Here is a 24627-nt window from a genome sequence, read left to right as displayed (position 1 = left end):
TGAGCATAAAATACATTGGAATAATGCGCTGAACATGTGTATTCCAGTATACTACGCAAATTCATTGCAAAATTATGTTATATGTTTTTTGAATATTTAGCTCGTAAATAATTTTTCTCTGCGCTGAATATGAAGCATATTTTTTCCATGTTTTTTGCGAAGCCCCTAGCTCATGTAGCTGTTGAGCTTCGTCCTTGTCGTGGTCATAGTAGCTCTGTTTATATTGCTTCACGGTCTACAATGTAACAAGTACAAGTGCACTAGTACGAACCAAAATGTCATACGAACAGAAAAGTCATTTGAGGGACCGTTTAATTAATGATTTTTTTTTTCAACACAAAGGTATTCAAGGGAGAAGTGCATTTTATGTTTGCATAACGATTTATGATTTTTTTCATGACGTTTGTCCCCAAAACAGGAAAAAAATACAAAAGTCGTTTGAGGGACCGTTATATATTTTTCAAAAGATCTGAAAATTTGAGTAAGTCATTTTTTTTACATATACTAACACCCCTCTTCGGCCCACGAAAAAAAAATATAGATTTTTTTTGAAGCACCCTATTATATATATTCGCTTCTATTTATTGCTATAGTGATTATTTTGTTAGACTGTTGACATATTATCAATAAATGATACAAGCATATTCGCTCTCTTTTTTTGACTTGACTATACAGTTTTTCTATGCGTCATCCCAAAACTTGAACTTATTAACCGAGACGAATGTGTGCAAGCGCTTATCATATGCCTATGTTGTCTCATTGCCAAATATAAATCAGTCAGAATTATCGATAAATCAAATATAAATACTTTTTCATAGAAAAATCGATCTATAAATAAGTTGGCTCCTAGATAAAACCGTTCATTAAATGCTATATGAGTGATACGGTTGTTGTAAATTAAAAAAAAAAGTATCTCTAGGTAGGAGAAGAAATAAGAAAAAAAAGAATTACTGCGGATTTATTGACATCAAACGTAAACATACGTAGGGGTAGTTCACCCCTTAACTCGATTTGCGAGAAAAACGCAAAAGCCCGTATCTATTTTTTTTTGCCCTTTTCAAAGTGCAATTGAATTCATCGAGATAGGTGCAATAGTTTTTTTTTTAGAACGATTTTGTGACTTTCAAACCCTGTAATTTTTTTCCTATGCGACCCTCCCGATATGAAACCAGTTGCATTTTTCATCGTTTATCATTAGGGTAATTGTCCATTTGGGTGCATTCTATTATCTCAGGTGAAAATAGGTGAAACCCGAAAAGTACCTCTCGGAGGTCTCAACTTTAAAGGGTGATTTCACCCCCTAGAAACGTTTTTCCGCCGATAAAAAAAAATACGTGTCTCTTAGATTTTTATGTGGAATAACATGTTTAAATTTCATTAAAATCGAAGGGAGTCAGCGGAATGACTTTCCAAGGCAAAATCCATACAAAGAGAATAAATGCCAGGATGAAGGAACGAAAGGCGAAAAAACACGACGTTTCGACGCCCACTGTTTTTTTTTTTTTTTTTTTAATTTACATTGAACATAAACAAAGTCTTGACTAGATCTTAAAACTTAACAATAATTTCGGCATGAATCACAGCCCTGACGATTGGAAACTTCCCCGAGAAAGTTCATATCTCCGACATTATCTTTACTTGCAATCTTAATCCAACGCGTAATGGAGCAGTTCTCATTTACCTGGAGGGACTATTTCGTATGAGCAGTAGTAAAAAAGTGCAGGATGAAAACAACGATAATGCATTTAAGCCGTTCCACGCCACAGTCTCTTTTCAGACTGGAATTTTTAACCCTTAGTGTGCATCTGCGGTCAGGTTGACCCCAAAATTTTCTTCTCGCATGAATATCATTTACAGATGAGCATCTCATAAGTAAAACCCCCAATATTAAGAAATCGTTATCCCCTCTCTAAAAGTAGGGAGCATAGCCACTTTATACTCCAAAATAAATAGACTTTTTGGAACGTTTGCAAAGTGGACTATTTTTCCCTTAAAGCATGGACCCTTGTCTGTAAAACTATGTAAGGATTTTTTTCAAAACTCAAAATTTAAATTTTTACGAGAGATTTAACCGAAAAAGTGGTTTTTACGCGCACTATCAACTTTGAGCACGTTTTTGAACAATGAAAAAAGATTTTTTTGGAAATCCGACTTTGCAGCCTTAAAGTTGAATCAATTCACTGCGAAAAGTGACTAAACCTTTTATTCCGAAAAACGCATAGTTACCGAGATATTCGATGTCAAAAATGACCTGGGGCCAAAGTGGCCCATGTGCACGAAATGTCTCGCTGTGAAGGTGTGCACACTGAGGGTTAAATTTGTTAATTTTTTTTTCGAAAAGAGCTCACTCACAGGAGCTCACCTGGCTTATATATATATATATATATTTCATTTTCATTTTAACATTTCTGTCAGCTGGGAATTTGTAAAGAATATGGCAATTTTTTTCTTTATACTTATGTAATTCCGTGAAAAATTACGCCAAACTAATGCACAAGGAGATTAAAATCTTTGTTTTGTAATGATCTTTCGATTGAAAATAAGTTAAAATTTATCAACAAATAAATTTAAACTATTTTATCTGTTCCAAGTCAGATTTTTTTCTCATTATGCTGGTCCCCTTTGATTTTCTTTGTATTTTTTCATAAAAAAAACATTCATTTTTTTCAATGAATTGTAAACCTCGTACCATCATGGGAAAATGCTCCGTTATATTTTATTTATAATTATAATGAGAGTTCCAACTTTAATTATCTGCAAGGCCTTCATGAATTTAATAAAGCGAATGCTATTTACATTGAATTTCGCGATGAACAATGGCATCGTGGGTTCCGCGGTTATTGATGAGATACTTTTTATCAATTTCTATGTTCCATGTACTATTAGTTACGATGTTTGCTATCGCGTGTTTACTTCGCTTTAGAAAATGATTTTGCAACACTTTACTTTGCCGTCTGGCAGCCTTCTTCAGCGTCGAATATTGGTTTAGATGATTTTAATCATTTTGTTCTGTTTTGGACAACAAAATTTTCTTTTTCACGCTAGAGACTTTCAAAGGCTAGCATATTTTGATAGCTATCGTGGATTATAGATATATAAAAAGTTATAAATAAAATCGAAGCTGGCTAGCGGGAGGAAGAAATTTTTTTATCCAAAACATCAAAAAAATTATAGCAATATGGTTTTTTATTGAAGAAAATTATTGAAAAATGATTTTTTTCATGATTGTTTACGTATGTTTAAGTCAAAGTACTTTCTAAAATTTTAACCGCTTGTGTATTGGCTTTATTCAATTTTTGAACGCCCTACAGATAATTGGAGTTGAAACTCTTGTTATAAATTCAAAAAAATAATGCATGTTTATTTTTTTAATTAAAAATTACAAAGAGAATCGAGCGGGACTAATATAATTAAAAAAAAATTTGACTTAAAAGAAATAAAATTGCTTTAACTAATTTATTGATAATCTTTAACATATTTTCAAACGAAAGGTTATTCCAAGACAATGATTTCAACCCCCTCATGCATTAAGTACGCTTAATTCTTCATGGAGTTTCATATATTTAAAGCGAAAAATTGGGATATTTTTTTTAAATTTGTAGCCGACAGAAATATTAAAAAAAAAATCACGTCAGTTCCTGTGAGTAAACCCTTTTTGAGAAAAAAAATCAATGAAATGAAAAATGTGAATTCGAAACGTGTCCGATTTGGCGTAGAACGCCCCTATCACTGTTTATCTTCCGTTCACATGATATTAATATTGTTTTGTAGAAGCCGTTTGCACCGATCTAATCCTTAGATGCTATTCATATGAATAAACGGACATTAAAATCTTCGATCTCGAACGTCATGGCGCGAGAGCTGCAACTTTTTGACTATATGTCTCTTTCCTATCAACTTAACAGAAATCAGTAATTTTTTATTATAATTGTACGTTAACATCTACCCATGGAATTTCATTCAAATTAGATAAGCAATCGATATACTTCAACGGGTGAATTTTTGGTCCATATTATAATCGTATGTAATAACGATTATTCCAGGCGATTTTCAAGTCACCTTGTGCTCTCTTATTGATTGTGAGAATTATCGTTCTGCTCTATCCGTACCGAGCAGAAATGAGATTTTTCACATTCGTGACGTTGACACAATAGACTGCGTGTAAACGTAGCTCATGGAATATCTGACCTTGAGATCTAGAGCAAAGGTGAAGCGTGAGCAAACGCTGATATTCAGGAAATTACAAGTCCTCAATTCGATTGAATTCGAGAGACCTTCAACGTCGTGGTCTCAGAGAAACGAATCTTCTTCTGGTTCAGGCTTTGTTGGATCTTGAAGCATGGGTTTGTTTTCATCCATCCTTAAACCCGTTGAAGAAACTGTCGTGCTACCGGGTTGAAGATTCACGTATCGTGGATGGTCCTCAGGATGCTTAGTATCATTACGAGCGTTATCATTAAGCTTGATATAGCGTGAGCACATGTCATCATCAGGTAAGAGAGGCAAAGAGATATCGTGTTCGCCGTTACGTGCGTTTAAAACGGCTTCCAAACTATTGTCGCGTATTCCGATTCCAGGATTAATGTCAAGCAAAGGAGCATCGGATGGTTCCGTAGTCGCAAACGCCGCCAACGGTGAAACATTTGGATGACGATTTTGTTGAGGAGGCCAAGACAATGACATAGAAAATTTTCTTAAGTTCTCCGGTAATTGAAAATCCATTTGGCTAGTAGTCTCCAATTGAACACTCGCTAAAGGAACGTCCAAACAGGGGCAGAGTACGCGTGCGTTATTTGCAAGAAAATCAACGATTTCGGGTGCTGTTGGACGTTTCGCGTGATCTACAGTCCAGCAAGAACGGATGAGACCTTCCCTGAAATTTGAAAAAAGCTCAGGTTGAAGTAATTTTTTGAAAATCGGACACAATGTCTTGTTTTTGTGACAGTGTCCCAATTTTACACCAGCCAAACGTCCAGTGTCTCAATAGCCCCCAATATATAAAAATTTTATTTGACACCGTTCAATAGCGTGAGGATATTTATGGGGCATTTCACGCCAAATTGGCCACTTTTTGAGCGGACTCGCTTTTATTTAATTGAATTTTTTCTCATTTTTATACATCATGTGAGAAACTTCCTCAATTTAAAAAATTTTTTTGTACATCCGTTTTTGCGTAATTAAATTAATTTAAAACTCGCTATAGTATTCAAATGCTCATAACTTATTCAAAAATGCCCCTAATGCGATATTTTTTGTTTTAATTTTTTCGTTTTCGAAAGCGCTTTGGGAACAACGATTCTCTTGCATTTTTTCAATGTGAAGCAAAAAATATCTGCTTTCAAACTGATTACCAATATTAATTTTTTTTTCAAAAAATTTCCATTAAATTCAAGGATTTGTGCCGCCGGTTCCATCGCGGGGAAATGCTTTTTTTCAGAATTTTGAATTTTTTCGTTTGATTTTTACTTGAAACTGTGTTCCAGTATTAAATTCCCCGTTTATTCAAAATTTCTAGTTCGTTTTTTTTCGTAATTTATTTACTTATTCGTGACTGAATGTATTATTTTTCAATAATCGCTCTTATTTTTAAACAAATGAAAGTATATTTTCAGATATCGCCTGTCGGCTCTAAAAATTAAAGTAAACATTAGAAAAGATGTTAGATTACGATATTGGAAAGACGTCAAAACAAATGATCTTGTATATGAATAAAAGATTTGTCATATTTGATAATCGAATCACCAGGGGGCAGGTCAAGATAATTATCGGAAAAGCAGCAAAGCTTAGAATTAATCAAATCTTTAAGAATTTCATCGTTTATTAATTACATTTAGTTATGAATATGTAAGTAATTAAATTATGAAAAAGACGAATCAGAGAGTTTGAATAATCGTAAAATTCAATAGTAAAAAACAGTATCGTGTAAAAATTGAACATAAAAAATTTCAAAATTCAACGTTTTTTGAAATATTTTAGAAAAAAATAAAAGTAGATAATTAGTTTAAAACCAGATATTTTTTGTTTTATATTGAAAATAAAATGCAACAGAATTCTTGTTGTGCTTTTTGTGCCTTTTTTCTAAAAGTGTCTTCGAAAACGAAAAAATTTAAAAAAAAACGTCGTATTAGGTGCATTTTTAAAAAAGTTATGAGCACTTGAATATAGGAGTATAAGAAGTTTTAAATGAAAAAAGTCACGCGAAAATGGGGAACAAAACAATTTCAGAAAGTCTCTTAAATAATGTGAAACAATAAAAAAAAGTTGGATAAACTTTTGAAAGATGAGAACCAAATTTCGAGCTGAAATTTGACATACATCTTTGTTTTGATGTAGGAAAACTTCCCTCCAAATGATTTTTAGCGTGGTTGAATATTTTCCGAGATATCGAATTTTAAATATCGTTTTTAGCATGATCAGGTATATATGTGTGGCATATTATATCCCTCGTGTGACTAATAATAAACACACACACACGCACACGAACACGCACAATAGCATCTTTATCACATCGACATTATTGGTTTGGTCCGGAATATTTTTCGATTTCTGTGTATTTGTAGTTTTTTTTTTGTATTTATTTACTTCTATCATTGTATCTGTGGAAGTTTTGTATTTGTAAAAATACAAACTATTGAAGCGTGGGGAAGCGACACTATATTGATATATCCTGTACCGTTAAAAAACGACTTTCAAAATTTAATATCTCGAAAAATATTCAACCGCGTTAGAAATCCTTTGGAAGGAAGTTTTCTCATATCAAAACGAAGCTGCGTGACAAATTTTAGCTTAACGTCCGATCATCAGCTCTTGGAAGTATACCCAAAAAATTTAATGAAATCAAAGCGAGTCGGGTCAAAAAGTAGCCAATTTGGCGTGGAATGCCCCTTATATATTATAGACACTGGCAATTTCACAGGTGTTGAATTGGGATATAATTTTAATAGGGATTAGTATTGATCAACTCACAATTGTGGCTTAACTCCCTTTGGAACAGCCAACGAATTTCCAGCCTTGACGTAAGCTAAAACTTCGTTATTGCTCATGCCCTGGAATGGAAAACTCCCAAAAGTTATAATCTCGTAAAGAAGTACTCCGTATGACCATACGTCAGAGGCTGGTGTGAAAATTCCAAGTCCAAGAGACTCCGGAGCCATCCATCTTACTGGTAACATCCCTGTTTTAGCGTTCGCCACATTACAATACAAACGTAAGTAAACGCATGAAGTCAAAAAAGGATCAATAGCTAAAATACATGTGATAACATCAAACTAACCTTTCCGATTGAATTTGTAATAATCGTTTTCGTACATGGGCCTTGTCATTCCAAAATCACCGAGCTTTACAATTCTTGCAGCATTAACAAGACAATTCCTTGAAGCCACATCTCTGGAAGAAGTCAGATTACAACTCGAATAAAATCAGATTGAAAGCTCAAGTCTCATACTAAAAGAAAAAAACTAATCGAAAGATCAGTAATCGGGTGATGTGCGGTGAAAATTTTAAATATATTTCTAACGTTTCGAAGAAATTGTATCATTATTACTTCTTCATAAAAAGGCACCAATGGCATAAAATATCACAGTAAATAACTTGAATACAGATAAAACTAGGTTTCGCGTTAATACCCTTTATAAGCGATTCGTTCTGAAATATCGTTTTTTTATGTAACAACGTGGGAAAATTATGTTCCTATAATGAGATGTTCCATCAATTTTGAGGCGTTTCAAATTGCGTACAAAAATATTGGAGTGGCTGTAATCCATCTTCCACAGTGAAACCTAATATCAGGTGGAAATAATGATGAAGTCTATCTTTCGAAGGTCGAAAGGAGGGTGATATTTCGATCGCTCTTGGGAACAAATACTTGGAGATATCAAAGTTTTATAAGCCATTTTTTTATATAAAATATCTGAAGCTCTAGCAGATTGGTTTTATTATCTTTATTATTTTTTCCCTTTCGAGGATGTTTCCAATACTTCAATAATTAAAAAATTATTCATTCGTAGAAATTAAGTGCACTAAGAAAGTGAAATTGTTGATCAAAATGAATTTTTTTCTCTCAATCGAACTATTTTATTTGATATTGTTAAAAAAATATTTCAAATCATACCCAAAATAAGGTGGAAAAATTCAGTTGCTCTTATTGTGAAAAAAGTTTTTAATAAAATAAATAATACCAGTTATCGATAGGAAATTTTCGTCCTCAAGATAAATGAACTAAACTAATTGCCATACGAAAAAATTTTTCAGACCTACTAAATTTTGGTGAAACAGAATTACTAAATGAAAAAAAAATCAAATGTCTAATTATTCGTTTAAGTGTTATTTTTTGCAGTAGAATCCCGTTGCTATTTTATACTCTATATTTTCGATCCTACCAAAAGAAAAACCGGATGACTATGAATGTCGTGCTTTCCAATCGACAGTGACAGACCGAAGTGAATCGAATTATTTTCAAAATTTCGTATAAGCGTTTTTTCGGCTTGCATCTTTTTTTAGAATATTGATTTATTACGAACATTTTTAGGAAATGTGTCACGACAATAAGGATTGGTGAAAAGGTAAAAGATTGTTTTCATCGCGTCCTATGCAATAATCAAGTACAAAAATTCGATTTCAAAAAATTCAACTCCCAATACTCATTCCTCGAGTTTTGCATATGGCACTGATATTTAGATTTACAGTAAGGTCAAATGAAAGAAATAAAAAATATACAAACTAATGATTTATACCTGTGCACATATTTTAATTGAGCGAGATAGCTTAGTGCTCTGGCAACATCAAGCGCCATTGCAGTGAGCTTTTTATTCGATATCTCATCGGAATCCTCATAGCTCTGATCATTGACAAGATGTCTGCGGGCGAGAAGATAAGTCTTCAAATCTCCGTAAAGCATGAATTCCATAACGGTCAGAACGGGAGCGCATTTAACGCATACACCAAGAAGTTTGATGATATTTTTATGCTCGAAACGCTTCATAACTTCAACTTCGCTGAGGAAATCAAGCTTTTCATCCGTTGAACTACCTGCTTTCAAGGTCTTAACAGCCACAGCAAGCCACCCTTTTTCAGGGAAAAAAGCTTCACCACCGTATACTGTCCCAAAAGCTCCCTCCCCCAACTTCCGATTTATCACTACGCGGTCCCGTGGTATCTCCCATTTATCTAGGCCTGATGTAGTTTGACGGGGATCCAAACCGAAAGATTCCATCACTTTCTCATGCTGACGAACCTTTTCGTCATATCTGTAGATTTGAAGATCCAAGTAATAAATATAAGAAACACGATTTACGAATACAAGTCTGTTTTGAGATCAATCTAGATCTACAAAAATAAAGATTTAACTGTGCACTCTATAATTGTGTGTTTACAAAATTTTTTGGAAATGATTGTAATCTCAAAGTAATTGTTTTGGAATGCAAATGATATTCATAATTTTTCAAATTTAATGCTCACTTTCGTTTAACAATGATGAAGCCGGTTATGAGAACAGCTCCTAAAAGCCCGAATCCAATTATATTAGCAATCACGATCGCCACCTCGCAACTAACGTCCAGAAGCTCAGATAGACCCGCTAAAACGCATCTCACAGGTGGTTCAGATCCATCATCAGGTACTGAATTCGATAACCACACAATTGCCGATTTATTTAGTTCCAAATGGCCCCCAACGACCTCGTTTTTCTCCTCGGAAACGTTCGGATAAAAATTCCCGATAGTTCGTGTCTCATTGTCAATATTTTGGACAATAGTGATTACCGAAAAACGGGAAGGGCCACCGAGAAATTTGATGCTGCCGGAAACCTAAACGATGCATAAATTCATAAACCATCGACTGAGTACTCAAGAACTGTTTAACAAATATACGATAATTTAAAGAGAAATACTAAATTTCAATCATTTCCAAGATCTAAATAAGAAGGGATGCAATAATAGATTATTTGGCAACATAAAACGAAAGATTCATCTATAATTTATACTATTTTTCATAGTGTGTAATTATGACGTAGATTTTCCTGATTTATGTACTGTTTCTAGCATCTTCACATTCCGAGGACATAGATGTTGTTGAGGCTGTGTGATTGTTTATCACTAGATTCAAGTTATTATATTCGAATAATCTCGGTACTGTAAGTAAAATCGCCTCTCTTGTCTCGCTTCTTTCACGAAAAAAAATTCTCCCGAAAATAATTTTAGTTGCATTCTTCGTTGATTGGATGCTTTTTCAGAACTAAAATTCAATATTTGTGATATCCTTTGAATGACCGAATAGAAAATACATTACTTAACCTTCTGATACATAAAATTTACATTATGTACAGAGTTTTTGAAAATATATATTATGGAGCTGTGATTACAAATCTGAGGTGAAGAATCGTAAATTTCACAACGTCAAACAACAAACACGATTATTAATTTGATTTTGAAACAAAAGTTATTTGATCTGTATTTTTTGGCGAAAAACTACGAAACGACACATTTTTAGAGAAATCTATACATTTCTTCTTAGTATTTCAAGTCTACTGATTTTACGAAATAAATAATAAATTATCATAAAATGAGATGTTGGAATCATTTATATTTCTTCTAACAAGAAATGACTGAATAATATTTTCAGTTCTATGTCTGAATAATTCTCCTTACACCATTGAAATTTGTTTGAGCAATGATATCAGTAAGTCGATTGACGGTATGGTCGGAATGAAGATTGAAAACGTAGCTCTGATTCTCTTTGAGTAAGGTATCCATCGCGTACGCGTAAGTCCACATCGCGTCATAGGCATAACCCGCGTAATTCGATGGTACCTCATTGCTGGCCTTGCACATTCGTTCGTATCTATCTCTCCACTCACGAACAGTTATACCCTCTTGCATAATATCGTTATCCGGGGCAAAATACGCGTGGTTCATACAAAAATGACCGTTAATAGCTCGTGACATCTCTGCCGTTGTACACGGTACATTTTCACCCTGGCTGTTGTAAAAATCGGTATCGTACCATTGAGGTTGAAGCCAGAGTGGAAGAAACCAGACGTAACCCTAGAAAAATGATCAACGATATCCGAACATTAAATGCACTAGAAGAATTCTCATAGTGATTAAGTACATTTTTGAAAGACTTTGAAAAACCAGCGTTGGGAAGAATGGAAATTTCACGAATAGTATGAAGCTTTTTTTCAACAGATGCAATCCGGTATCCCTCCTTCATTACATGGATATACACTACCGGTCAAAAGTTTGACCGTGGAGGAGGAAGAATTTTATCTCAAAACACGGTCCAGTTGAAAACGAAAACATAAAGTCAAAAAACAAACTTTTCAAAACTACGTAGTACATGTAAAAAAGGGCATAGAGACTTAAAAAAAAACTAAATTGAAGCCTAATATCTCCCCTTTAAAATGTACTTTGTTGCATCCAAATATACTGACTACCGGCGTCGTGGCACAAAAAAGAGCGCGGGAGCTTTTCCGGAATTTTATCCGGAACTCTTTTTCAAGAATTTTAAAGAAAAAATTGAAACCTCTTTGAAAAGCGTGTTCACTTTTAACTTTAGATATTTTCTTTAGAAGTTTCAAAATAAACAATATTAATTTTTCAGTTCGGTTTTACAGTATATATCCATTGAAATTTTTCAATAAACAATTGGAGATTTCAAACGAAATATATATGTAATTTCCAAGAAGAAATGGAATTCATAAGTAATGCCATATTGAAAGCTAGTTATAAGACCAACATTAATCATAATGTAGTTTTTGTGCGTAAAAAAAATTGATAATCTTGTGAATAAACTTTTGGAATGTAATTTGAGTTTACCGGTATGGGAGACACGTGTAGATATTTTACAACTACTAATAAATATACTCCGTCTCATTGTACGAATATGTGGTTGTTATTTTATACGAAATGAGCAATATATACGAAAAATGTATACCAAAAATATTTCAAAGTATAGCAGGCAGCATAAGCAATAGCAATCATATTAATATTCACCTGGTGGGCAGTCATTTCAAGTTTGTAGGCTTCACACATTACTTGGCGAGCCGCTACGTCATAAACATCGGCAATAATGATCCTAGCTCGTTTTTGCTGCAACTCTTGAAGATACTAAAAAGGAAATATGTAAATTTAATGTTTAAGCTTCTAAGGCAATTTGTGTTATAATTGTTTTACATTAATTCAAACCTTAGTCATTTCGTCCCTTTCCCGTTCTCTCGGAAACTTGATATTCGCGATAAAGTTGATACCGTTATCACGAAATGTTTCTTGCATGTAAGAAATGTATTCTGTATACTTCTGCCCATCTTCCGTAAGCGCGGCAACCCTGTTCCATCCAAAACTCTTGAGTAGTTTCAAGTAAACGTGTTTGTACTGTTTATTCTCGCCGATGGTTCTGAAGAAGTATGGATAACGTTTCCTGTCGTTGAAACTAGAACCTTCGGCACTATAACTGATGATTACAGTCTTGAAATGTTTCGAAACACCAACCAACGGTTCGACGGTTTCCGAACAAGCAGGTCCAAGAAGACCAACCATTTTCTCGTAGTAATCATGAGCTACGTATTCTATAAATGCTTTCATGACCATATCCGATTTGCATTGACCGTCGCTCGCCAATATACCTATGTTGAAGTCGCGTAATACGGTGTTATTGTTATTGATGGCTTCCTTAGCCATTTTAGCAGCTAAAACGATAGTCTTAGCTGTGTATGCCGTACCGCTCATTGGAAATATACCACCCACGATTAAACTGTTTTTGTCTGCATTGTTAGGCATCCACTCATCGAGGACAACATTCAAATTGTCTTTCAACCATCTACATGCGATTTCTTCTTCGGTAACGTTGAGTTTCGATAATTTATTATAGCGAACGATCAAATCCTCGTACATTTCAGGTTCGAAGTGTGCCCGATTAATAGCTTCCCAAGCAAACTTAGCTATTGATTCTAATCTCGACCAAACCAACTTGACTAACCGATTTGATTCGTATCTACAGCCAATCTCAGTTCCTCTAGTACCGCATCTAGGGAACTCCAATGACACAAATTCCCGATCATTTGGTATTACGTTACTAGGAGTCCAATGGAGTATTACTAGCGAACGCGATAGAGGTTTCTTTGAGTCTATGTCACTTACATTTTTAGCCTGCTGAAGATACTCTTTTGTCAATGATTTCACCAGTGCTTTAAGGTTCGAACCAACCCAAGCTACTTTAACATACAGCTTCAACTGATCTATATGGTCTTTGATGAAATCTGTAGAATCGGTATGTTCGACTAATAGAAGAGCACACGGTTGAGTGCTATTTCCGATCGCTCGGCATTGATCAGGTACATACATTCCTTTCTCGCAGAAATTTTCAATGCAGTAATAGTTGCCAGTCACTGGATCAACCGTGAGATCCCTTACTTTTTCAAGATTCGCCACGTCAACGTCGAATCTCGCAGCAGTTTCCTGTCTCACGAACGTTCGCCAATTATCTCCTGGTGTACTGAGCCTTTCTGGAACGAACCAACCGAAACGACCGGGAGTTGTCACTGAGCCACATTCCTTAACATCGTATCGATTCAATAGTGGCATTGTGTCTTCCTGTGGAGGTATCCACACTTCCATATTGACCATTGTTTCCGGAATGCTGCCAAATAAAGAATTAATTAATCATGAATATAAATATTCAATTTTTTTCACATTTTATTGAAGTATACATTTCTCAAATTATGCAAACATAATTATCAAGTACAGGGTTCAAGTATCAGTTTTCAAATGGCAGTAATTTTATTGAATTTTTAGATAACGGTATGATCAAGTAACTAAATATATTCTTGCACTTGCATATTTTTGTAAATATTATATGTATTCTAATGAAACTGTGTTCTGATATAAGAGCAATCTTTCTTGCTTGCATTCTGCTACAACTTCCTTCTATTGAAGCATCGATAATTAGAGTGCGCTCTAACACCATCAGTTATATTCGTTCCATATGAATGAAGTGGAGATAAGCGATTGTTTCGTGACGCACTTCTAATTACACCAGCACACACAAAAAAAGTGGTCAGTACTTTTGACCGAACCCATCGATTTCTATGTATTTCGATACAGTGAATCCAAATTTCGGTCCAGTTCAATGTCTATACCCACCAATTTTAAGTAAATTTCCAAAAACCGTTAGAAATGTCAAAAAATTTCATCTTTTTAGTAATTAAAAGTTTCTTTTATGTATGTCATACATGATTTTTATGTAAATTGAACGTTAAGTCAATTGCAAAAAAACGTTAAAAATGTCATAAAATCGCATATTTCAGAATTCAAAAGTTTTTTCTGACCCATGTCATACATGATTTTTTTTTTCGGAACACGATATTGTATTAAATTATATGACTTCCGAAGAAGTTTCCACAGCGTTTTGTGACAAGGTCGATAGTTTCGCCGAAAAAGTGAAAAAATTTTGAAATTTTCTTCAAAGCCAATTTTAACGTTGAATAACTTTTGTAAGAGTAGGTTTATCATAAAACGATAGGATACCTTTTTAATAGAGCATTCAAATCCCTACAAACAACCGCCTTGGGCATTGTCGGACCGTCACCCGTTGACGAGGAATAAAATTCGAAAGCAGCTAGCAACGTCTTCCCCGTACTATTTAAATGGAAAATAGAGAATCATGATCACCTCTAAAAAATATTTCCAAGGGCTCAAATTTTGTATCTTTTTTCATCTCACTGCAACAATTGAAACCAGGACTTTGAAGAAATAAAAATAGTCGATTTTTTTAACCACATTTTTTTGTAGGTCAGAATATTTTTTGAATACTGAAAAATGCTATTTTTTAAAATTTTCAATGGTTTTTTGAAATCTACTCAAAATTGGTAGGTGTAGGCGTTGAACTAGACCGAAATTCGGGTTTAATGCGTCGAAATACATAGAAATTGATAGGTTTGATCAAAAGTACTGACCATTTTTTTTGTGTGCCGGTGTTATCATTTTTTATATATGAAAGAAGTTGCAGAAGAATGCAAATGTGTCAGAATGAAGATTTTTTAATGAATTCATCATTTAGATGTAGGTATAGAAATTCAACTTTGTTATTTCGTCCGATGGTATTAACATGAAGATATACGAGAAGGAAGATGTATCAAAATATAGTTCCTTTGAAAATGCACTATGAAGAATATGCTGCCTGCCTTTTAGAAAAATATACTTCCTGGCTTTTAAAGCTCAAAATATCCAAAGCTATAAAAAGGTTTTAAGATTTTGTCATTCAGTACTATCGGGTAAATCGACACTAAGATTTTCATGGAAAATTAAAACTGTATGTGTTTTGTATAACCAGTTATATTATTTAAACCACTGGTTCTATCATGGACCCTTTTTCCTTACTATTCTGTTCAATAAATTGAATATTTTTAAATAGAAGTTTCGAGTTTCACATATGAATCAATTTTTAATAGATGATATAACAATTTCCAGTGTGTGTCCCAGTGCTTGTTAACAAAATGAATGATAAATCCATTGATTATTTTATTCCAACTAAAAATTCTAATGCCCGCCATCGAATATGATAACGCTCATCAACCGTTTCATAGGCACCAGTTTTCATGGAATTGAAGACATTTACCCTTGAATTTTAATAAAAGACTTTCAACCATAAAAAAAACGTAATAATAAAAAAATAATTCTTACACCCGGTAGCCAGCATAAGAAATGGAGTCCGACATCCTGGAAAAAACAGTGTGGGCATCAAACCGATCGTCCCTTTCTAATAGCGTTATTCCTGGATATCCGAGGGCCTCGACTAGAAATATCCTCATGATTCTTGTGGCCAATCTCTGGGTCAACCTACGAGTCATTTCGAAAGGTATAACCAAGGATTGGCCATCTAGATGAACAACTCGTTTTGGATTTACCTCTGGACATGGCACATGTAATGAAAATATAAAAACATGAAATAAATATTTGTGTATGAAATGAACATCACCTTCCCTGAAAAATGAAAAAAGTTCAAGTTCGAGACAATATTATCAATTGAAACGTCAGGGTTTATTGCGGTTCAACGAATCAATATTGTATAATGATTAAGGGACAAGTTTAATAAGCTCTATACCGCAAGGTACACAATCAACTTATCGGAATCATGTATCCTTTAACCCTCAAGTTACTCATACGATTAATTTTCAAGTTATATACTTAACTAATCTCAAATATTGCGACTTGAAATACAGAGCACCGTTATTATTAACATGCTTTAGTTTACAGAAACCTTTGGATATTAATTGATTGCAAGATAGAATTCAAATATAACATCTGAACAAAATGACGGTCCGGACTTGTTATTCACTGATTTCGTACTTATTATTGCTCGTTTTCATATATTGAGTCTATTAGGATATATCTAACAATTATTTTACAGTACCTTCGAGCATCGTTAGACATTGATTTGACTCAGTGAGTTGAATAATCGATAAGATGACCACCAGGCTAAGTATGAATCCGGCTCCCCGCATCTTGGAATCCACCTTTAAAATATCATTCATTATTTTGTATGTTTGATTCTTTTTGGTGTAAATAACTGGATCAAGAGACGCAGTAACGGCTCGACGCCAAGCATTAAAAACTATTTACATTCCAATATGATCTATTGGAACCACTGAAACGATCAAGATTACTTGAATAAACAGGAAGTAAACAATGTCTATTTTATCGGAAGATTTATAAACTCACTGGTGCGAAAAAACATGGTTATTGCAATGAATTTTTGTATAAGAAAAGTATTTTTTTTTTGGTTTTACTTGAAAAATTCCTGTTTTTATGAATAATATAACATTATTTAGGCATAGTATTGAAATATTAAATAATAAAAAACAAAATCCTCGAATTCAAGTTATCAATTTTGCCATAATATTAGTTATTCAAAATTATCTGCGGAAACAACGTTACCGATTGTACATATAAACTGAAAATGTTTTTTCTACCTGACTTCAAACAAAATAATTTCCTATGTGTAAATCATTTTTAAAATACATTTTTCATAAAGTAGCGAAAACTGGAAATCGAAAATCTCGATTATTACAGTCCTCCGGGCCGAAAGTGGCAACTTTTGGCCCGCTGCGCGGGCCGAAGTTGCCGCATTCCGCCTGCGTCGGACAGAAAAATCGTATACACACCTCGGGCAGGAAAAAGTAAAGCCTCAGACCACATGTTTGTCAGCCTCGGCTTCGCCTCGGCCGACAATTACATGTGATCTGAGACTTTCCTTATTTTTCTGCCCTAGGTGTGTAATATACTATTTTATTTATCGTGATATGACTATTTTTGACTGAGATACAGCCTTTCAAACATTGGGAAAAAATTGACGAAAATTTCTTGTTCCTTTAATTGTTTCCAGTGGTGTATCACTCAAGGAATACATAATTGTATTACGCGCCTCCTCCTTCAGATCAACAGTCGTAGTACCCGCTCCAATGCTCGCAGTGCCACAATGTTCATAGTGATGACTAAAAAATTTTGTCGATCACATGTATTTACGGTTAACACCTTCAGGTGCTTGGTTCTCGATCTTCATTCCTTTTCTTTGTGCTCAAAGAAAGCCACATCGTTTTTGAAATACGTGGAAATTCTTTCATTAAAATGGGTAAACGAGGACATCGTATAGAAGAGGAGAATGAAGAAGATATACGGGAAATGCTGAGAAGTATGAAGAGAAAATTGGATCGACAGGAAAACGAAATTGATCGATTACGCAAAAAACGTAGGTTTAACCTAACTACAATATGTCATCGAGAATGTTCCTTTCGTCAAGAACGAAATTCTGTTCACTTCGTCAAGAACGAAATTGGTTCTTTTCGTCAAGTACGAATACTGATTATTTTCGTCAAGTACGACTAATGGTTTATTTCGTCAAGAACGAAATTTTGTTCGTCTGGTCAAGTACGAAAAATGGGTTATTTCGTCAAGAACGAAATTTGGTCCAAGCCAACAAAAACCCAAATTTATTTTATTGGTAAAAAAAAAAAAAAAAAAAATGACACGTATATATCGTCAAGAACGATATTGTGCTTATTTTGTCAAGAACAAAATTTGGTTTATTTTGACATAAACCATCGACAACTTTTCAATCTTTTGAGAGTCAATAAATATTTTATATTGATTCTACGTGCAAAATTCACACGTAAATGTACATTTTCAGATAAGTCTAGATCGAGATCGAGATCGCCAAAAGAGGGTAGCTCGAGGAGTTACTCTAGCAAACATCATCGCCGCTCGTACCGTCATCGTAGTAGAACTCCATATGATCAGCAAAGAAATCGTGAAAATTCACCTGCGACAAATACAGCCAGTATTGATGATATGGCTCGGGAAAGCGATCGGACTCCGGATAATGTTTCCAAAACAAATAACCATAATCAAGATAATGAACATATAATTTTCTCTCAAGATCCTCCTCAAGAAAAGGGTGAAAATGAAATTCAGATAGAATCCACTTCAGCCCCTTTGGATATTGGAAAAGTCGAAGACCCTGTTATAATTCCAGAAATCTTAGCTGTCATGGGAAGTCGTCTTGATGTCGACAAACAACGATCCCCAGCTATTCACAATGATATTGTGGTACGTTGGGAAGATATTCTTAAAAAAGGCCTACCAGAAGATGAACGGAAAAACTTATATAAAAAACATTTAACACCAGAAAATTGCGTGTCTCTAGAGCCACCAAAGTTAAACGCTGAAGTGAAAGCTTCATTATTAGAGCAAATTATAAACAGAGATAACAGAATTGTTGAAAAACAACAAAAAGTAACGGTCTGTTTATCTACGATCGGTACCATGTTATCGAGTCTCTTGAAAGGTGTTGCACTGGACTCGATCTCTTTGATAGCCAATTTAAGTGAAATTGGACGAATTCTGGTGGATTTACAACGCGATGAAACACTTACAAGACGTCTCATTATTTCTGCCAACTTGAACGCATCATTCAAAGATACTCTAAATTCTACAACGGCAGACGAGTGGTTGTTTGGCAAGGGCCTTGAGGATACGCTCAAATCAGCAAAATCACTTGAACGTTCGTCGAAAGACCTTAAGCCAGCAAACAAAGTGTCATCATCTTTTCCAAAAAATTCAAAAAACATGAAGGGGCCCCGCCGTCAATCTACGATGAACAACTCGGGGACGGGGGGGCAGCGCAAACAAAGCCACCAGAATCAGAAATCTTCCAGCTACAAGCATCCAACAAGAAGGCAGGGGACGACGTACACCAGGAAACGTCGATAACAAAATCAGTAAATATCACATCAGGACGATTAAAGCATTTCGTTCGTGTATGGAAAAATCTTTTTTCTGACAAAATTATCTTGAAATGGATACAGGGCTATGTTATTCCCTTTTCACGTACGCCATTTCAAATAAATTCACCAGAGGAACCACGATGGTCTGATAAAGAAAAATTAGAGATGGCTACTCATATAAACGAATTAATGAAAAAAGGTGCTATTCAAAGGTGTCAAGAAAATGAGGGTCAGTTTCTTTCGAGTATATTTCTTGTCCCGAAACCGGATGGAACGAGCCGTTTCATTTTAAATCTTAAAAAGTTAAATGAGTTCGTTACATCTCAACATTTCAAACTGGAGGATTTGAGGATAGCTCGAGATTTAATGCAAAAACATTGTTTTATGGCAACTATAGATCTCAAAGACGCTTATTATCTCGTCCCTATAGCTGACTGCAGCAAAAAATATTTGAGATTCAAATTTAACAACGAGATTTTCGAATTTAATTGTTTACCCTTTGGGTTAAGTACGGCACCTTATGTTTTTACGAAGATAATGAGACCAGTAGTGACACTTCTTAGAAAAAGGGGCTGTCTCTTAGTGGTCTATATAGATGATTTTTTAATATTAGAAAATTCTAAAAGGGAGTGTTTGAAAAGCATTCAACAAACAGTATACCTATTGGAAAGCCTTGGGTTTATAATCAACCAGAAAAAGAGCAAATTATATCCAGCACAAAAACAAAAATTCCTAGGTTTCATTTTAAATTCTGTTGAAATGAAAGTGGAACTACCAGACGACAAACGATCAAAGACTGCAGAATTATTGGAAAAATTTGTTATAAATTCTCAGTACAAAATTCGAGATTTTGCTTCATTGATAGGAGTACTCGGATCACTATGCGTAGCAGCTACCTATGGTTGGGTATATATGAAAAGCTTGGAAAGAGAAAAATTTTTAGCACTTCAAGAAAATCAGGGAAATTTTGAGGCAAAAATGACACTGTCATCACGGGTGTGCGAAGACCTTACTTGGTGGAAATCTAATATTAAAACAATTTTTAAGCCCATAAAAAGTCCCAAGTTTTCTATGATAATCTTCACGGATGCATCCTTATCAGGATGGGGTGCTTTCTGTCAGGATGAAAGAATTCATGGGTTCTGGAGTTCTCATGAGAGGAAAAATCATATAAATTATTTGGAGCTTCAAGCAGCATTTTTTGGCTTAAAATGTTTCGCTAGCAGTCAGAAAAACTGTGACATACTGCTAAGAATTGATAACACCACAGCTATTGCATACATAAATCGTATGGGGGGAGTCCAATTCAAAAATTTAAGTAAAATTACGAAAGATATTTGGAAGTGGTGCGAAACTCGAAATATCTTTATTTTTGCATCATACATTTCCTCAAAAGATAATGAAGACGCAGATACTGAATCGCGACGATTAGAACCCGAAACGGAATTCAGTTTATCTAGAGAAGCTTTTAATCGTTTGGAAAAATCTTTCGGAAGTCCGGAGATAGATCTCTTTGCCAGTCGAAATAATGCAAAATGCCAAAAATACGTGTCTTGGAAAAAAGACCCAGGCTCATTTGCTATCGACGCATTCACTTTAGATTGGAACAGCTGGTTTTTTTATGCTTTCCCACCTTTTGCAATTATACCGAAAGTTTTAAGAAAAATTCAAAATGATGGTGCAACAGGAATCTTAGTAGTTCCTAACTGGCCTTCACAAGCGTGGTTCCCTAGATGTATGGCAATGTTCGAATCATCTCCAATTATTTTCGAGCCAAATAATAAATTACTTTTGTCATCAAACAGAGAACCTCATCCACTTTGGTCCCAGCTTTCCCTGGTGGGCGGAAAATTATCACGCAAGCTTTCTCTCAAAGGAACTTGACTCCAGGAGCTATAAAAATAAGCATTGCTTCACTATCGGAAGCATCTATACGTCAATATGATTCGGTTCTGAAGAAATGGTGGAAATTTTGCCATCTTACCGAAACCCCAGTGTTCAGGGCAAAAATTCCAGATGTTTTGAGATTCCTTACGAGTGAAGTGGATAATGGAGCTTCTTATGGCACCGTTAATTCACTCAGATCCGGTATAGCCTTAATTTTAGGATCAGATTTGGGAAATGACCCGGACATCAAAAGATTTTGCAAAGGTGTCGCAAAGTTTCGTCCACCACGTCCTAAATACGACAGTACCTGGGATCCAAAAGGGGTGCTCGATTTCGTTTCAAAGTGGTTTCCGAATGAAAAAATTTCACTAAAGGAATTGTCAAGTAAAGTGGTCACGCTTCTGGCTCTGACGACTGGCCATAGAATTCAAACTTTAGCTGCAATCGAGGTTGCGAACATTGACAAGAACCGTGATCAAATCGAAATAAAGATCACTGCTCAACTTAAAACGTCAAACCCAAGACGAAATCAACCAAGTCTCGTGCTTCCTTTTTTCCGTGCAGATCCTTCGATCTGTGTAGCATCGGCTCTCGAAGAATATGTCAATAGGACGAAGAATTTGCGAGATAGCACATCAAGCCTTTTCGTATCATGGAAGAAACCATACAAGGCTGTTACCACGCAATCCTTAAGCAGGTGGATAAAGCAAGTTCTCCAACAAAGTGGTATTGACACAACAAAATTTACGGCATACACTACACGACACGCATCGACATCGGCAGCCATGAGAAATGGAGTTAACATTGATTTAATTAGAAAAACCGCGGGATGGACATCGTCCTCACAAACGTTTGCAAAATTTTATAATCGAAAAGTCGTAGAAGACCGTTCGAACTTTGCAAACACTATTTTAAAATCTAAGCAAATACGTAATTAGTTAAGTGTGCACCTTGAGTGTAAATTTCCACGTTCGAGTTTCATAAATTTCTTATGATTCAAAAACTTGATTATTTTCTGCACGTACTTCTTTAAACATCTACGACTGTTGATCTGAAGGAGGAGGCGCGTAATACAATTGAACGATTAAACGAACTTACCTAAGTGAAGTTCTATCGTAATTGTATGAAGCGCCTCCTCCGAAAGATCAGTCCCACCCTATTGATTTTCCCTAAGATTACCCCATTCAACCCAGTTGATACTAGTACGGCAGAACTTTAAAAGAATGAAGATCGAGAACCAAGCACCTGAAGGTGTTAACCGTAAATACATGTGATCGACAAAATTTTTTAGTCATCACTATGAACATTGTGGCACTGCGAGCATTGGAGCGGGTACTACGACTGTTGATCTTTCGGAGGAGGCGCTTCATACAATTACGATAGAACTTCACTTAGGTAAGTTCGTTTAATCGTTCAATTAAAGATTCCAGAACCCTTCAAATGGAAATAAAAATTTGTCGATCCTACTAGAATGAAAATATGGGTCAAAAATTCTTATTAATTAAGTAACTCTAATATTGAGTCGAAGAAAATATATTCTTGAAAAACATCCGAACATCATAACGGTTGAGGCAAAATGATTGACATATTCGACATTATTCTTATTGATATTATGAAACTTTTCGAAAAATTTAAACTCAACCGTTTTTACTGAGATAAAAAAGTTATTTATTGAACTAAATCCATTTTGTTGGGTCGAAATTTCGTAGTTCCCCCGAATTCTCAATCAAATATCAAATGATTACTTTGATTCGACTAAATCATAAACACATAGATGAAACAATCATCGAAATTGACCGATTTTATTTGTATGACTGGTATTATTTATTTGCAAACGCATAATTTTCTATTGAATTAAAAAAAATTGTTTGAAATTCAACTATCAAATTGGCTAATGCATCGAAGTTGATAAAGAAATTATTTTATTTCGGTGATGCATTGTCGCAAACGAAAAAAGAAATTTTTTGTACCAACTAATCCTATAGCATAAACTCAATGGGTTGTTGAACGAATTGAAGAACCTCCGAGTAGTTTTGCGATCCTGCCAAGGCATGACGCAGAGCACCAAGACTCTGCCCACATACACAGTGAGCTGTAAGACATAGATTGCAAAAATTATATAAAATAAACTGCTCCAACCTACAAACTTCGATTGATTGTGAAGCAGAATAACATAACGAACATGTATCACTCCACCAAACGAATTTTTTTGAAAAACTCTTCGGAGTCTTATAACTTCGATGGCTGGTTCGTCACTATAAATGATGAGAAACCAGTTGCGAATACACATTTCCGAAGTGCAAAAAGTATAAATTATATATTCCAGTATCAGTCGAAAAAATAGACTATCAAGTTGTTCAAAAAACTGTAGGTTGTTCGTATCAATCGAAAGAATAATAGTTTAACTTAATTATATCCAATTGTTTGATTGAAATGAATATTTCGTGAGGGTGATAAAATATCCAGTTTAATTTACAGTTTTACTTGTATGTTAAAACATCTGAACTATTTTCTTTTATCTCTGAAGCGTTTCGTTATCCATATTGAACAAAATATTTTGTTCGCACGAAACAAAATTTGTTTCGACAAAAAAAAATTCTCAGTGGTCCGATTCGATCGTGTTTTTTCCCTTTTTCTCGAATATTCTTATCGTATTTGGTAAGTATCAAAAAAAATGAGCGTGGTATGTAAATTGGTCAAATATCTGCTGTTGTGTAATGTCCATTCTGGCAGTTCTGGCAAGGATTATGGCATATTTTACACCCATCCAAAACAATTATTGAACACCTCTCAAAATAATAAAACCATATATAAAAAAATCTATTTTTCGATATTGATAATACGAAAATGATTCGATCCGGTTTTTGGTAACATTTTTGCATTTTCGAATGATTCATGAGTACATCAAAAGAAAAAATGTGAAAAATGAATAATTTCAAAGATTATTAAATTTTGCATCATCGAACTAGTTTTTTACCCATTATTCATTATAAAAATACCAAAATAAATGAATATCGTGATATTTCGTTGAGACAGATTTTATTTAACTTTTAACAAAACAAAGAATATTTTCAATATATTAAATCTTTGATATAGATATTCGAGCATATCGCCGATATTATCGCATTCGCGCAGATATCGCAGACATATCGCAATCGGTCAGATATTTGAAAAAAATCTCTGAGTCATTTTGTTGCTTGTAGAAAACGTAAGAAAGTGCTAAATCCAGATTCAAAATAAAAAGAAGGAGCAAGAGGCTGATGAAAAAGATGCTAACGTAGAGTAAAGATCGAATGTGCACAATAAGATGTGAAAGTTCTTCCGAGATGTTCGAGCGAAGGTAGCTTATTTATACGAAGCACTTGGTCACTTTAAAAATAGCGTGCGTAATACCAGGGCTAGACGACACTGTGTTGCGAAGCTGTCGGTGCTCCCATTGCTTCTTCCTTCTTGCAAAAAAATCAATT

The 24627-nt window shown here is 34.6% G+C and overlaps 1 protein-coding gene across 2 annotated transcripts in view; it reads right to left on the bottom strand.

Annotated features, from left to right (window-relative positions):
* Nucleotides 1-2691: 2691 nt before the first annotated feature.
* Nucleotides 2692-24627, bottom strand: part of LOC122417999 (uncharacterized) — a 28247-nt gene continuing 6311 nt past the window's right edge. The window contains exons 2-12 of one of the 2 annotated variants that reach the window (XM_043431969.1): nt 23131-23252; nt 16405-16507; nt 15675-15900; nt 12183-13632; nt 11991-12104; nt 10644-11039; nt 9457-9803; nt 8733-9245; nt 7274-7386; nt 6967-7174; nt 2692-4873 (exon numbers count right to left, since the gene is read on the bottom strand). In XM_043431969.1, coding sequence (XP_043287904.1) covers nt 4291-4873; nt 6967-7174; nt 7274-7386; nt 8733-9245; nt 9457-9803; nt 10644-11039; nt 11991-12104; nt 12183-13632; nt 15675-15900; nt 16405-16495 — 4041 coding nt within the window. In that variant the 5' untranslated portion in view covers nt 16496-16507; nt 23131-23252 and the 3' untranslated portion in view covers nt 2692-4290. The remainder of the gene's footprint in view (nt 4874-6966; nt 7175-7273; nt 7387-8732; nt 9246-9456; nt 9804-10643; nt 11040-11990; nt 12105-12182; nt 13633-15674; nt 15901-16404; nt 16508-23130; nt 23253-24627) is intronic. The other variant, XM_043431968.1, reaches the window with a different exon arrangement.

Source organism: Venturia canescens, chromosome 11 (genome assembly GCF_019457755.1).
Source record: "Venturia canescens isolate UGA chromosome 11, ASM1945775v1, whole genome shotgun sequence".
Lineage (NCBI taxonomy): Eukaryota > Metazoa > Arthropoda > Insecta > Hymenoptera > Ichneumonidae > Venturia > Venturia canescens.
The sequence above is the reverse complement of the archived record's forward strand: the minus strand, read 5'-3'. Positions and strand labels throughout refer to the sequence as shown.